Source organism: Cygnus atratus, chromosome 1 (assembly GCF_013377495.2).
Source record: "Cygnus atratus isolate AKBS03 ecotype Queensland, Australia chromosome 1, CAtr_DNAZoo_HiC_assembly, whole genome shotgun sequence".
Taxonomy (NCBI): domain Eukaryota; kingdom Metazoa; phylum Chordata; class Aves; order Anseriformes; family Anatidae; genus Cygnus; species Cygnus atratus.
Genome location: NC_066362.1, coordinates 140,521,327 through 140,536,071, shown reverse-complemented (window position 1 = coordinate 140,536,071; position 14,745 = coordinate 140,521,327). Strand labels below are relative to the sequence as shown.

Genomic DNA, 14,745 nt, shown 5'->3' with positions numbered 1-14,745 from the left:
TTTCATGGTAAGCCTGTTCTCTTTGGCTACTGTTGTACCTCTTGTTGGGACATAGTTCCTCAGAAAAATAAGAGAATGCAACACTTCCTTCAGAAAATAATGTGATGCCTTCCTGTGAAAATCAATTCTATTTTTTCTCCCTCTACGTCCTTCATGCACTTAGGATTTTAATATGATAGGAACGCAGTTTGTAGAGATGGGAACCATAGAGAAGTGTCCTCATTTAATGCAACTTGAGAGTGGCCTTGTTTGATACAGACCTTTGTCCCTTTCTAAGCTCAGTATAGTGACATTAATCTCTTACTGATGCATGTAACTCAATCATAAAACTAAGCATGTCTCATGCTGTATATAACTGTTCTTAATTCTTTTTTAGGATACTGTGTTCAGGTTAACAAAAAACCCGTCCCAAGAATCTGATGTATTTAGAAGCACTGATTCTCCCGTTGCTCATCATGTACTGGATCGCTATTTTGAAGACAAGAAGAAGTCTTTGGGAGCTATTCTCTCCAGTTTACCTGGGGCTGGCTTGAAAAGAAAGCTGTCCAGCGATATGAGGGATTTACAAAGCTTGGATGTCCCCAATAAGATCCCTAAAAAAGGTTTGTGCTGTGGCTTAGAAAGGGTTTTTTTTTGCGTATGCTTAAAAACGATAAACTGTTTTTTCCTCTCCTTTTTTTAGGTGTAAATGAAACATTTCCTTTATGGATTGGAATAATACTTTTTTTTCTAGTATGTCCCTTTCTGCTCTAACAACGTTACTCAGCCATTCCTGTCTTTTTAGAACATGTAGAGTTTAAGATGTTAAAGGCACTGAAGTTCAAATGCTGTTTACATTATTCCAGAGCAGTTTCAATTCATTCAGTGAACAATGCATTTTTCTTTCTCAAAAAGGGCATTTCTAACATGTAATCCACTAACAGTTTAGTCTTTGTATTGCTGGCAGCGTTTCAGTTTTCTAGGTCTCAGAGGTATAGGTGCATTTCATTGCCTTTCTGTAGGCAGGAAAGATACAGTAAGCCTAGAAATTAATCTTTAATTGGCATCAGAAAGAGTCACATGCAACTTTACATGAAATTTTCTGAGCAAACAAAGAAGCCCTTTGAAGGATAAGAAGCCCACCCAGTTTTCTGTCACTTGATAGCTGTGCTTACAGTTGGTATGCTTCTCAGGCTTCCAACAAAGACCTCTGAAGTGTTTTTAGTACTCTGGGAAAAAAAAATGCTGAAGGAAATATATTGCACTGAGCAGTGAAATAATTGGTTTAAAGGGGCTTTCAAAATTCCACCGTATTAGTGTGCATTTTTTCCCCTAATAGAAATAAAAAAAAAAAAGTACCTCTTTGACCAATCTGCCTTGAAATATCACAAGTCTTCAAGTGCTGCTGTTTGCCTTCCACCTCTGCAAATTACCAATTTACGGCCAGTTTCTGATCGTGGTGTTGTGAAGGGAAAAATACTGTACTTTTCTGTGAACTGCAGACTCAGTAAATAGATTGTGAAACCTGACACTCCTCTATCTTCATAGCAAAGGCCAGAGATCGCATTTTACCCATGGCCATTAATTTCTGGTCTGTGCTAGATCTTGATGCTGTGCTACTATTTGCAGAGTGACACAGGTTCTTGCTGTTACCAAAGGCTAACGTGGAAGATGTAGGTTAAAGATAACGCTGTCTTCCTTTGTAGGCCACACTAGTGCCCTCTCCCCTGTCCTGTCTGTGCTCGAGATAAACCAGATACTGAGCATAAGTTATCCTTTAACAAAACATCCCAGTGTTTTAACTTAACATAAAAAGCTGAGCATTTTTTTTCCACAGTCAAGAGTTTCTTTAATAAAAAGGACATGGAGGTGGTATTGGCGGATCTGTTGCAACTCTTGCTGAGCAACAAAGATGCAGATTCTAAAAGAAGTGGCAGAATCTGCTTGTATTAATGTCATCAGAAACCGAAGCCTAAGCTGATACCTCTTGAGCTTAAATACTGCTGTGGAGTTTGAGGCCTGTGTACTTCAGCTATGTTAGCTACAGTGATACACACCACCTTCACGTGAAATTCTGCCCATCCTTTTTCTTGAAGTGTTTTCTCTCTATCTGCCAGTGCTGCATTAGCTCAGGTAACTCCAGTAGTCCTTAAACTTGAAGCTGTCTGAAATGTGGGATTTCCACAGCAGGGTAGTCCAGAAGAGTGTAAGCCTTTTTATACTGGTAAGAAAAATTACCCCTGCTGAGACATCTATAATAAACACTGATGAAATAGTTTAAGTGTGTAAACAAATTAAATTCTGGACTTAACGTGCTTAAAAACATCTGGCCAGGCTGATGTGGGGGTGGTGGTGGTGGTGGGAAAGCAATAGCAGAATATTTTAAAAACTAGACTTCGAAAAAACAACCATTTTTGGAGAAGCAAATCATGGGTATTCAACTCTAAAATGCTTTCTCTGGCCACGGACATCATCCTCTGCTCTCCAAAAAATTTCCTGCCAGAAAGTCTAAAACCTAAATGGAAAATGTTTTCTTTTTGGAAGCTTTGTTTCAAATAAAGAGAGAAATTAGTTTATGGAAAAACAACTTAGCATTTGAAATTGCAGTAATACTGAAATATTCGCTGTAATTATCATCTTAACTTCTAGATGCAGAGGTTTTACCGGAAAACACGGTCATCGCTTCAAGCGAGATACCAACAACTCTTGTTGACGCATCGGACTTCGAGTGTTCCCTCTGCATGAGGTACGGCTATGCTGACCTGTGATTAAGATCTGAAAGCCTTTCTAGCTTCTGAAAAATGTTTTCATAGCGTCAGAAGGGAAACCAGCCAAAGAATACCTAAATCATTGCTTCATTCCTTTTTCCTTAAACTTGCATCTGATGAGTCTTTACAGACGCAATCTTCATTAGGCACCAACTTTGTTTACCGCTTCTAAAAATGAAAACCTTTTTTATGTTACTGGATAAAAATGTTACCTATGATTTATACAAAAGCAGGAAAGGATGAGATGGCGAGGTCTAGTCACTCGTTTCCACAGTTTCGGAATCTCTATTGTTTATGTTGGCAGCTTAGTTTTTTTGTTCCATGTTTTCGTGTGCAGGTTGTTCTATGAACCTGTTACCACTCCCTGTGGACACACCTTTTGCCTCAAATGCCTTGAGCGTTGCCTTGACCATAATCCACATTGCCCACTCTGCAAAGAAAAGCTGTCAGAAGTAAGTATGTCCTTGCCCCACTTAACGAAGAAAGTACAATACCATGTTCTTCAGAAAGTATGTATGTGGGGGTTTTCTGTGCTCTACTTACAGAAGAGTGCAGTAGTACCCACAGCATCAAGCTGTGCACGGACCTCATTTGCTCCAGAATATATTTCGTTGTTCCCGTTGGCGGAAAAAAAGTGGGATTTGCTGGTGCTTACGGGAACAGACACCCTGCATCGTGTCAGCTTGGTGCCTGAGGACTCCCAGCTGTAGCCTTGTTCCTACCACCTCCCCAGTCTGTATCTCCGCTAACAGTTGAACACTCCTTGGTCAAAACTTGTGCTCCAGTAGACATGTCTCATAGTGTCTTGAGTAGCAGTAACCTGGTAGCTGTGGGTAAAACGAATATATGCATCTTCTGCAGAAGCAAGGAAGAACTGCCTTCTCTTGGTAGTGGTACAAATTCTGCCAAAAGAAGGGCACGGGGGTAAAATTAATGGGTGTTAGAGTGAGCAACGTACCCAAAAGGGGAAGTTTTGATGCCCAAAAGCTTTTATGCTTTTATCCAGCTGGATATGTGGAGTAGCCAGTACAATCAAGAGCTAATGTGCTGTTTCCGCTTAGGGGTGAGTTGGGTGGAAGAGATGTTACCTGACTTCTCGTTATCAGACTTAAGAGTTGACTTTTTTTTTTTTTACAGTTTCTGGCGAGCAGAACTTACAAAAAGACCGTCCTTACAGAAGAACTGATAGTCCGTTACTTGCCAGAGGAATTATCTGAAAGGAAGAAAGTTTATGAGGAAGAAATGAAGGAATTATCAAAGTAGGCTCTCTTTTTACTGCTGGTAGCTGTTTATAAAAATGTATTTCTATCTAAACTGCTGAAGAAACTTTTTGTTTGCTTATTATAGTGCACAAAATTAATGAATTTGTAAAAACGAACCTGCCACATTTCATATTTTTGACATGGTTGTTACAGATAAACAGAAGCAATAAGCTTGTATGGTAGAGAGGCACAATGTTATTCTTAAAATAAAGATAATTGCTTTATTTCTCTGAATCATTATAATATCAGCTTTGCAAGTTATAATGGGGCTTGGCTGGCAGTAGAAGCCTAATTATAAATGTGTTATGCTTCAAGTCAGGAGAAGTTCAAAGATTCATTGCGATGTCAGTGGTGTGCAGTGGCTTATCCTACAACTCAACTAAAAAGAAAAACAAAACATGCAATTAAACCTTAAAAAAATAATATGGGGATTAGCGGCCCTCAAACTTAAAGGGCTTTACCGAGCTTTGGAATTCTTCAGCACCTTGCTTTGAATGTGATTAGTTTTTAGATACTATATTACTACACACGGACATGGCCAAAAATCTTTAAATGTGTATTTGAACTAATGCATCTATATGTGCACGTCTGGGGAAACAGGCTATTATTTCCTGACTTCTCTATAAAAGTAGACTAGATGGATTGTTTCCTTAGTACATCAACAGAAAGTTTGTCTTGTGAACATCACAAACCACAACCAGATATGCATTTTCAGAGAATGAGTCTAAGGAAACCACCAGAACCAGTGTTGTATTAAGGCTTTATGCTGTATATAGCAGTGCCCAGGAGAAAATTGAACTTTTTAAAACAATTATCTTACAGTTTGAATAAAGATGTTCCCATCTTCGTATGCACCATGGCCTTCCCTACCATCCCTTGCCCACTTCATGTCTTTGAGCCTCGTTATCGCCTAATGATAAGAAGATGCATGGAGACTGGTACCAAACAGTTTGGCATGTGCTTAGCTGACGAATTGAAAGGGTAAGGAGATGAGCTAGAATGTCCTTTGTTGCAGTGTTGTGACGCTGATGGGGTACTGCAGCACAGTATACTTGTCTCCCTGTAGTTCCTTCCAGTTCTGTACGAACCAATACAGACATTGGTGGCTTTTTAGCTTAGCATATCAACCATTCTTTTGGACACAAAAATGTAATTTTTATTGCTCCCCTGTTGCATGGATAGCAAGAATACGACTCATCCTGCTACTATGGGCTCCAAAAATAGCACTGAATTGTGGATGTGTTTAGAAAGCTTTCTAGCCTGTCTGTTCTAGTGGAAGCTGAGTCTGGATGAGGTTGCTCCTCTGTCTGCTCAGTTAAAAACAAACAACAACAAACAAATCCAAGCCTTGCACAGCTTTCTCGCATAGGCAGAATCATTTGAATGAGACAAAGTATACCCTTGGCTGAGAAGCCTTTTTTGCTGCTGAACATTGCGTTTCGATGTTCGTCTTTACTGCTGTGTTGCAATGTCTAAACTGCAGTGAGTGGGTTACGTTGTCTTTCTATATGATCCTACCTTTAAGTCTTTTTTGGGAATTCTGATACTGGTATGTTTCCAGCTCCTTATGTACAGGCTAAATACTGATCATTAGATAAAAGTCTAGATGAAAGCCGTCAGTTTTTAAGCCCTTTATAGTTAGTAGGTTTGCGGGGGTAAGAGAATAAGCTGCTACTCTCAGAAAAAAAGAGGTGGTCTTGAGAGAGATCTGTCTTACAAGCTATGATAGGTAGTTGTTGACTTCAGGAGAGTAATGCAGAATTGCCAATGTGGGAAGCCTTAAGAACACATTAAGTGTCCTCAGGAGCAGCATTTTAGTAGTTGACGGAGGCAGGAGCAGAGGTAAGGGCAGTCATATCCAGGTTTGGCAGCCTTTCCAGTTGGTTGGCTTTCTTTTTTTTTTCCTCCTGGATCAGAGCATGAAGGTGGCAGTAAGAACACAGGAGATGCTTCAGCTTTCAGCTGGCTCTGGCTGTGCTTCATGCCGTTCAGCGCGTTCTCGATAGTGCACTCACAGTGGAGTTCAGGTTCCTACAACAACTGGCATGCCGTGGTCCCTCCCAGGCCTGTTATCAATCTTCTGGAAGCAAATACTTGCGAGGAAAAAAATGACCTTGTAACATCAGTGATGTCAGATTTTACTTGGAGTCAGGTCTAATACAGAGGGCCAAGGCATTACAATCCTAAAAACATGCAAACGTATTTATTCGGTAGTGCCACAAAAGGTATTTTAAAAGGCAACCAGTATGGTTGGATATGGTTAGTATACCCTGTCTGTTTTGAGCTATTGGAATAATTAAACATATTAAGCATGGTAACTTTCAGTTAAATCAAAAACACTGAAGCGCAGGAAGCCTTCATCTGTAGTCACCTGGCAGGCTGTTGTAGCTTCTTACACAAGTAAAGAAATTATTTTGTTTATTCAAAATTGCGAAATCAGATGGGAATAAAAAAGTAGAGAAACTTGTTTTGCCTCATCTGCTAAGACATGGGTATGGAAGGCTGAGATTCATGCCTCCCTTGAAAGACAGGGTGACAGGGCATGTTCAGTTCATTACCTTCCTCTATTGTTTTTTGTCCATTTTAAATTAGAACTGAGAGAAGAATTGTTTTTATATGCTAGTGCATTTTATATCCATCTGCAGGTGCTTTATTGTCTCTCTTTGATAAAAGTCACTTTCCATCCAAAAGTAACTTCTCAAAGAATGACAAAAAGAAAAATTAATCACTTCCAGATGAATTTTTAAACTCGATATGAATGAGATTAAAATCCTTAATTACAAAAAAAGATTATGTAGCTGTTTAAATAGTTCTCAGGCTGATTTTGCTGTAATAAATTCACTTCTTGTTATCTCAGCGGTCAAGCACACAGGGCTTAGTGGTGTGCAGCTGTACTCTTGTTTGCATAGTGCAGTGGCCAGGAGAGAAGGGTTGTTCACAGCAGTCAGCTTTTTTCCTCCCCAAACTATGAATTCTAGTGGAGTAGAAGCAGGAGTCCTTTCTCAGCAGCGTCGCTTTTCTTCATTACTCCAGTGTCACAAATGGCCAAGCCCTGGTATAACAAGCATTTCCCTGATGAAACATTTATTGGACCCCCTAGGGATTTGTTATCTTGAGATCAGGCTAGATACAGTGTGTTCTACTGGTTAGCCGTAAGCTGAGGTACGAGGCTGCAAATGTTGGCAGATCAGCTATCATGGTGAAGAATTGCTGTGTGATCAGCTTCTTTATTGAACTAACTAAAGCACGGGCACAGAGTAGGTAAGACTGATACTTTAAGTGAAAGAAGCATGCAACAAATTTTTGAGGATGTAATTAAAATCTGTGCTGACTAAATCTAGCAGATAGAATTATGCTTTTATAAAGAGGGTGGGGTTTTTTTTGTTAACTTAAAGGATACAAGTGCAAGAAGAGTCTTGCTATGTAGAAACCTTTTCCTTCTAAAGCCTGTAATCCTCTGCTTACACCTCAGAGTAGGGGTATTGCCCTCCCAGCCCTGCGTTTGTTTCTCAGTTTCTTGACTTCCTTATGGTATCTTTACCCATCTTGTTTTCTTCGCAAAGCAGGTAAATTTGCCACTAGCAGCTGGCAACTCACAGCATGAAACATGCTTCGTTTAGTTTTCCTGTCACATCTCTACCTCCCCCAAATGCTTAGGCTCTGAAGGTGCTGCTGCTGCCCCGGACCTCTGAGGGGAGGCAGAAAGGGTGGGGGTTGTGTGGCTTATGTGCATAAGCAGAAATGTATTGTCACCTAGGCAAGGACCTCTTTCAAATAAAAAGTGGTGAATTAGGCCCAGTATTTGTCCTGATGTGTATAAACGCTTGTTGATGACTTCCACTTTTATGCCCTTCTGTCATTTCAGATTTGCAGATCATGGCTGTATATTAGAGATCAGGGACGTAAAGTTTTTTCCTGATGGGCGCTCAGTTGTTGATACAGTTGGTGTCCGTCGTTTTAGGGTCTTAAGCCATGGCCAGCGAGATGGATATAACACAGCAAACATCGAATATCTTGAAGATAAAAAGGTGATCTATGGTGCAAAGTTATTCATACCCATGTATTGCTGGATTCACTTAAATAGCCTTTTCTTGTTGCATTTCAAGTTAGCTGTGCATTATTTTAAAACAAATACCATTATAAATACTGCAGCGCTATTTTGACAACCATGGAACAAACTTAGCTTGTCTCTTACACTTCCCTTTCTTCCTTTCTGTCCTTATAATTATCTCTGCTTGAAGTGTTGCATTGCCTTCGTGAATCTCTGAGTAGCTTCTGATACCCAGGTGTTGAGATCTGTCATGACGTGTAGGTGACGTCAGAGTCGTGTTTTAAAATTGACAGGGGCTCGTCACCCTTCTAAGAACACATGCCTCTGTTAGTAGAGAATTGGCTATTCTCTTCTTCCACTGAACATGGGATATCTGTTTCTAGCTTTGGCAGACTTTCTGTGACTTCCCAGCTCTGGTTTGCAGAATACCTCCTCAAGCCAAGTGTGGGAGACAGTTCTTAAAATGAGATCTTAGTGACATACGGTTACTGTGCCTGTACAAGCATCCGTCAAAGCTGGCTGAGAGCAGAGAATTGCAGGGAGGGGAGTAGTTTTTAAAAACAAGTCCTCTTACGACACCTCTATCAAGTGACGTGCTTGTGATGGGTGTTGGCCAAAGTATGAATTTTTGGCCTTGCTTAATTATGGCTTCCTGGATCATCTTCAGAGCACATCTGTAAAAGCTTGATATCTCTTAACGTTGAGTTTAGTAGTGATCTTGTGCCTACTGATGAAATCAATTCTGGTCTGGAAGAGCTACGAAGCTCTTCAGCACGCTTTCGTAGTTGAAGTGCAGATCTGTAAAATCCTGGTAGGGCTCTTCCAGCTTGTACAGGATGCTGCAGTTGTTTGCCAGGGCAGGAGAGGCAGATCATGGAGGTGCCTCCCCCCACAAAAGTTCAAAGCATGTAATTTGTTCACACCGATGGCTCTGCTGTGTATAAATCCCCAGAGAAGGGTGGTGGAACATAGGTGTAAAGGCATTGTTTTGTAGATGGTGCCAGAGACCCACCTCTTTATAATTAGTGAGATTTACCTTGTCTCACTTGAGAGGCTGATGTCTGAGTTCAGCACCCTGTGTTCCTGTTACATTTGGTGAGAAGTCTCAGTCCAAAGCTGCCTATTTATTTGCTCTGTTGTAGATACCTACCTTAAGATTAGCTTAATTGCCCTCTAGAACTGTTTCTCCTTGCCTGAGAAGGGCATCCACAGCAGCTAGCTCAGATGTGTGTCTGAGTAGCATAGATGAATCACACCATTAGTGATTACAGATCTAAAAGAAAAAAAAAAAAGGCAGTGTTGTTTTTTTGCTTATGCTTTTTTTTCTTTTTACCTAATGGCTAATAGTCAGACCTATACAACTAAAGCACTCTTTGTCTCAACGAGGGTCTTTTTTTTTTATGGCCATTCCTGTACTGGGAAATCATCTGCTTTCCCTGCTTCCTGCCTGCTCACATCTGCCCTCCTCCACCTTCTCCTTAGCTGTTCTACAATGACCTTAACACTTCTAGAAAGCATTGCAGATTTTTAAATGCTGTAGAATCCCTGTCCTTTTGCTTGCTGGCAGTAGAAATTCTTTCATTTTACCAGACAATGTAACGATGTTCATTTTGTCCTTTTGTGACAGGGACTTGAGGTTGTGGGTTTGAGATGATTAATATGATGACCCAGGATTAGAGGGCAGATTGTTCTGTTGTGCCAGTGTTTAGCAGCGTTATTAATGAGGCAATAACTTCTCCAAGAAATGTCATTTCAGAACATGTAGGGGAGGGTAAAAAGACTTCACCATCACAGGTTAGAAATACGAGGTTTGAGTACAGTTTGCTTAGATAAGGACATTTGAACTGCTGTAGTCACTACATTATTGTGCTTCACTTGCTTCTGGGAAAGCATATGAACTCCGTAGTATCAAATCTGTTTTGTTCCATCTCCCTTCTCTTAACAATAAGGTTGAAGGACCAGAATATGAAGAACTTGTCCGCCTTCATGATTCAGTTTATGATCAAGCTGTTGCCTGGTTTACTTCTCTTAAAGACAATATGAAAGCGCAAATTCTCAATCATTTTGGGTCCATGCCAGGAAAAGAACCAGAGCCGCAGGTAATAAATCCTTACGTATTCATTCTTATTCTATATATATAATTTTTACACCAAGCTATTTTCTGACAGATTTTTGCTGTATTTTCATAAGTTCTAAACTCTTTCTTATTTACCCAATTTTGTTCTCTTAGCATTAAGTATGAAAAACAATTATCATATATCGATGTAAGTTGATATCTTAAAAAGATCAACCTTAAAGGAGGAAATAGACAAGGAGAGCACCTGAAATTAAGTGCTTAGTTTCTGGGTTTTGTTTATGACGACTTTCTGAACAAATAAGAGGTTGGAAGGAGGGTGGTGGCCTTCATCAGGCAGTGTTGCTGAATACAAGATTGAATGTCTTTCCGTTCTTTTACAGAGCAACCCCAGTGGTCCTGCCTGGTACTGGTGGCTCTTGGCAGTGTTGCCTCTAGAAAACAGAGCTCAGCTGGCGATATTGGCTATGACTTCCCTTAAAGATCGTCTTATCGCCATCAGACGTGTATTGATATTTGTGACTCGCAAAAGACCCAGATAACATGGACTTCAGTTGTGAGTGGGCACTGAAAGCATCTCATGACAGGTTGTTTGGGGGGGGACAAAAGGGGAGGGGTTGTTTTTTGTTTTTCAAAGATTTTTTCAAAGATTCTTTCAAAAATGAACAGCCCTTTCTGACTGTGTCCAGCATCCATCAGTTGCATCGGTTTGTTATCCTGGGTATCCACCAAACCTTGCACTCTCTCCTGTTGTCCTGGTGAAATCTGAGCCTCTACAAAGCTGTGCTACAGTTAGAACGTAGATGATAGATGTGGATAATTGCTTCAAAGTACTATGATAGAGTTAATATTTCTAGCCTGTAAGAGAGTTAAGTACTAGAGTAGCACCATTGGCCTACATGTGCTTTGGATTTCCACTTAGTAGGAAAAGGAAGCTCGACAGTGGATTGAAGAGGTGTTTCCTAGACTTTCCTGAAGGCAGTGAACAGAAGAGGAGCTGCGCTTCCCGGTGGAAGTATGCATGAGGACTATAACGAGCAGTATGCTCTGTTAGTGAACTGGTAGGCAGTCTGTCGTACACCCACATCTCTCTTTTTCAGGAAATAGCAGTCTGTGAGGAAAAAAAACCTAAGCCGTTTGTGGTCAAGGCATCTGAGGATGTTTATCTGAACGAATAATAGCTACTGAATAAGTATACTATTCAGTAGCCTTAGGTAATCCCTTGTGTTGTGATTTATGTGTTGTAGCGGATTTAGTATGTACAAATGTCTGGAAAGGTGTACTTTGGTTTATTTGAAAAAAAAAAAATCAAAGTAATCCTAGCTGGTCTTATCACTAAATTCAAATCAAACCAGCTCCCTAAAGTATGATGAACGCTGCTGTGAAATAATGATTTCACTCCAAGTACTAGGAAGGCAGACTGCAGTTTTCTTCAAATGTGTTCTGCAAGTGGGACTGACGAGGATAAAACACAATCTCCCATTTGCCTGCGGTGTCATGCCAACCTCATGTTACGTTGGAATGATCTCTGTTGAACGTGTTTCAAACCAAAAGTATTGTAGTTTAGTACCAGTTGCTGTATGTGATGGAAATCAGTACACAATAACACCGTGAAAGGAGGTGCAAACCGAACACTATAAAGGCAAGTCTCAATGCAAGCTCAAGTCAGGTGTTAACATTCATTTGTGTTTTTGATTTTTATATAGTGTTTTGTTAATATCTTAATTTTCATAGCTATGGAATTGATCGCTTGTCAGTCAAATGATCAACGTTCGCTCAATTGCCAATGAAATAACTAACAGTGTTACCAATTCAATTGGCATAGTTTCCTGTAAGTAGAATTGTTACTACCAACCGGAGAGAAGTTGACTTGAATCTCAATGTGCTGCAAGCGTAGCAAGACCAATTTAAAAACTTGTTCATGTGCAGAAGTCTGGTAAGATGAAATGGCTGTTTACCTAAATGGTCAAAGTGCCTGGTTTCTTTTTTAGTTCTTTTGTCCTTATTTGTCAATGAAGATGTATTTAAACTTTTTTTTTCAATTTGCACATGAGTTCTGGAAGAAGACTGCATTCAACTGCAGTAATTAAGTAATTACCTGTTCTCTTTGGGTATTGTAGTTATAACCTGTGTGGTCTGGGAAACAAAAATACAGAGTTTTTTTCCTTTCAGCAAGTGGCTACCACAAATGGTTTCTGTAACATACCCTGAATGTACTGTAACTGCCTCTACCTTGAACACGCCTTTTCTATTTAAATAATTTGTAAGTATATTCTCTGAATTGTGAAGTGCATAACTTACAACCAATGATGTAATAACCTCTACAGTAGCCTTCTGCAAGTTCTGCTACCATCACCAAAATACTAAAATTCAAGTTGAGTGCATTTCCTCCAGGATTTGAAGATGCTGAAGAGAAAGCATTGAAATATAAAGTAATTTTCAGAGAATTGCTCTATGCATGAGGGAGGAAATGTCAGAATTCAGTAGGTCTTCAGCCCACTGTCAGTTCAGCTACCGAAGGGTGGTTTTACAAACTAATTCTCAGACCAGAAGATGGACTGTCTGATCTTGCAATCCTTTCTGTTCAACTTCCTGTTCTTCCCATCCCTTTCCATGCTGCGTATTTCTTCTAGATTCACTCATCTCGTTCCTTCATGTGTGTGGCCTAGTTTTGAGTGTTAATAGTTTGGCTGCAAGGGACACTGATGGTATTTGTATATTGCTGGTCCCTGATCTTACATGTGCTTAATTTTGCTTTTAGGAGTGCGTTTAAGGGAAAAAAAAAAAAATCAAGGTGCTAGTTAGTGTCTTCTTGGCTTTGCCTCAGTAACTAATGTGAATATTCTTCTTTGCAAAAGTGATTTTTCAAGATACCTACTGTTGAGGTACTTCGGAGAGGAAACCCCACAGAACAAAAGAGGTTGTTTACTGCTGTTCTGTAATGTGTAAAGACATTTTACATGAAAAGTGACATTACTGTGTTCATGAAGGCGTGCATAATTAATGAAGTGATAGATATCGATGAGAAAGCTGAACTGTAGAGGGATTTTTTTTTAGTCAAGGTTTAAAGCAGTTTTTGAGTATGTCAGTGGCTGATGTTTTGGATAACTGATACAACTTTGGAATTGTCTATGTATGGATGCAAATAATCATATTAGCAGCCCAAAGCTGACATTTCTTCCAAAACATTGAATGCTGATCAAATAGCAAAGCTTTAAGAAAACAAGAAAATCACCACTACCCTGTGGTACTCGCTTTCTAAGGGAGAGTATCCATTTCTTTGTTACCAAATTATCTCTGCCATATAGTCTCTACAGCATCCAGTAGTACCTCACTGGACCAGCTAGCTATCTCGTTCCTCTCTTGGCAGGGGGAAGTGTCCGCGTTACGGCCGTTCCATGCTTTTGTGTAACTTGTCACCAGGGTACATGTGGAAGCATGGAGCTGAGCTCCTGGAAGAGATAGACAGGATTTGTTGCCTTTCTAGCTCATTACACTTTTCTTGCTTGCTGTCCAAGCAAGGATGCTGGGGTATATGATGAGTCTTTTCACTGTGGTGAATGTGGCCCTTCTTTATACATCATAAAGAGGCCAACAACAAAAAAAAATCCCTCTACCTCTACACCTGTTGTTCACCTGTAAAGCTTCAAGCTACAAAATTATATATATTTTAACCTTTTTTTTGTCTTTCAGAAGCATACTAATTGTTTGCCACTGAGGCCTTTTATCTACTGTATTTTAATATGTTCATTTGATAGTCATCGAGATCTCTTTGTACTTCTAACCTGTAGATCTTGTCATGTTTCTTACTGCTCCTTTTTCCTTGTTCTCCAGTCCACTTTTAAATTGATAAATAGAAAGCTGTACACTCTCTATTCCGATTACATTTTACACTAGTGGAACTGGTATTTTGGTAGCGCCTTAATTTTGCAGTTGTGAAATGATTGTATCAACTCTTATCTGGGGCTTCTGACCAGATTTAAATGAGTATGTTTAATGTAGATAAACTTGAAACCATTTTTTTTACTGTTTTAAAGCTAGTTATGAAATGGAGTGTGTACATATGTATAAATATAAATTATTAATCTGCACCTTTTTGTATCTAGTAAATACCGGAGAAGTTCATGTTCTAACCACATTTGGCACTTCTTGTTGCATAAGCAAAGCCAAAACTTTTTTTAAAAATTGCAATGTTCATTTCATGTATATTTGCAATATTCATGGGAAATGTATTTAATTTATGTGATATTTGGAATAAAACAGATTGAATTTATAAGCATGTGAGTTTATGGAAAAACTTGATCACTTTGTGTTTCTGGAGGGAGAAACTTGGCAGGGGTGGCTACCCATGTAAAAGTTTGTATTATAAGTCTCATCTCATGCAGTTGCAAAAATGTGAGATGCCACAACCTGGATATGAAGTGCTTTCCATTTTCATAATGTGCCACTGACTCTCCAGCACCTCTGGCTTCTAGCTGCAAGAAAGACCGGAGGCATGTGGTGTGGAGATGAGGAAAGTGACACCAGTCCCTGTGGCTGCTGAAAAGGAGACGAACATTTCACAGCAGCACTGGGATGTGACAAAGAAGGGGAGAGGTCACAGGGCTGGCT

General features: G+C 39.8%; 1 protein-coding gene across 1 annotated transcript in view; it reads left to right on the top strand.

Moving 5' to 3' along the window:
- LONRF2 (LON peptidase N-terminal domain and ring finger 2) overlaps positions 1–14,411 on the top strand; it is a 34,518-nt gene extending 20,107 nt beyond the window's left edge. Inside the window, exons 5-12 of the mRNA XM_035558010.2 lie at positions 377–602; positions 2,629–2,725; positions 3,085–3,199; positions 3,885–4,006; positions 4,832–4,990; positions 7,875–8,037; positions 10,010–10,159; positions 10,518–14,411. Coding sequence (XP_035413903.2) covers positions 377–602; positions 2,629–2,725; positions 3,085–3,199; positions 3,885–4,006; positions 4,832–4,990; positions 7,875–8,037; positions 10,010–10,159; positions 10,518–10,676 — 1,191 coding nt within the window. The 3' untranslated portion in view covers positions 10,677–14,411. The remainder of the gene's footprint in view (positions 1–376; positions 603–2,628; positions 2,726–3,084; positions 3,200–3,884; positions 4,007–4,831; positions 4,991–7,874; positions 8,038–10,009; positions 10,160–10,517) is intronic.
- The last annotated feature ends 334 nt before the right edge of the window (positions 14,412–14,745 follow it).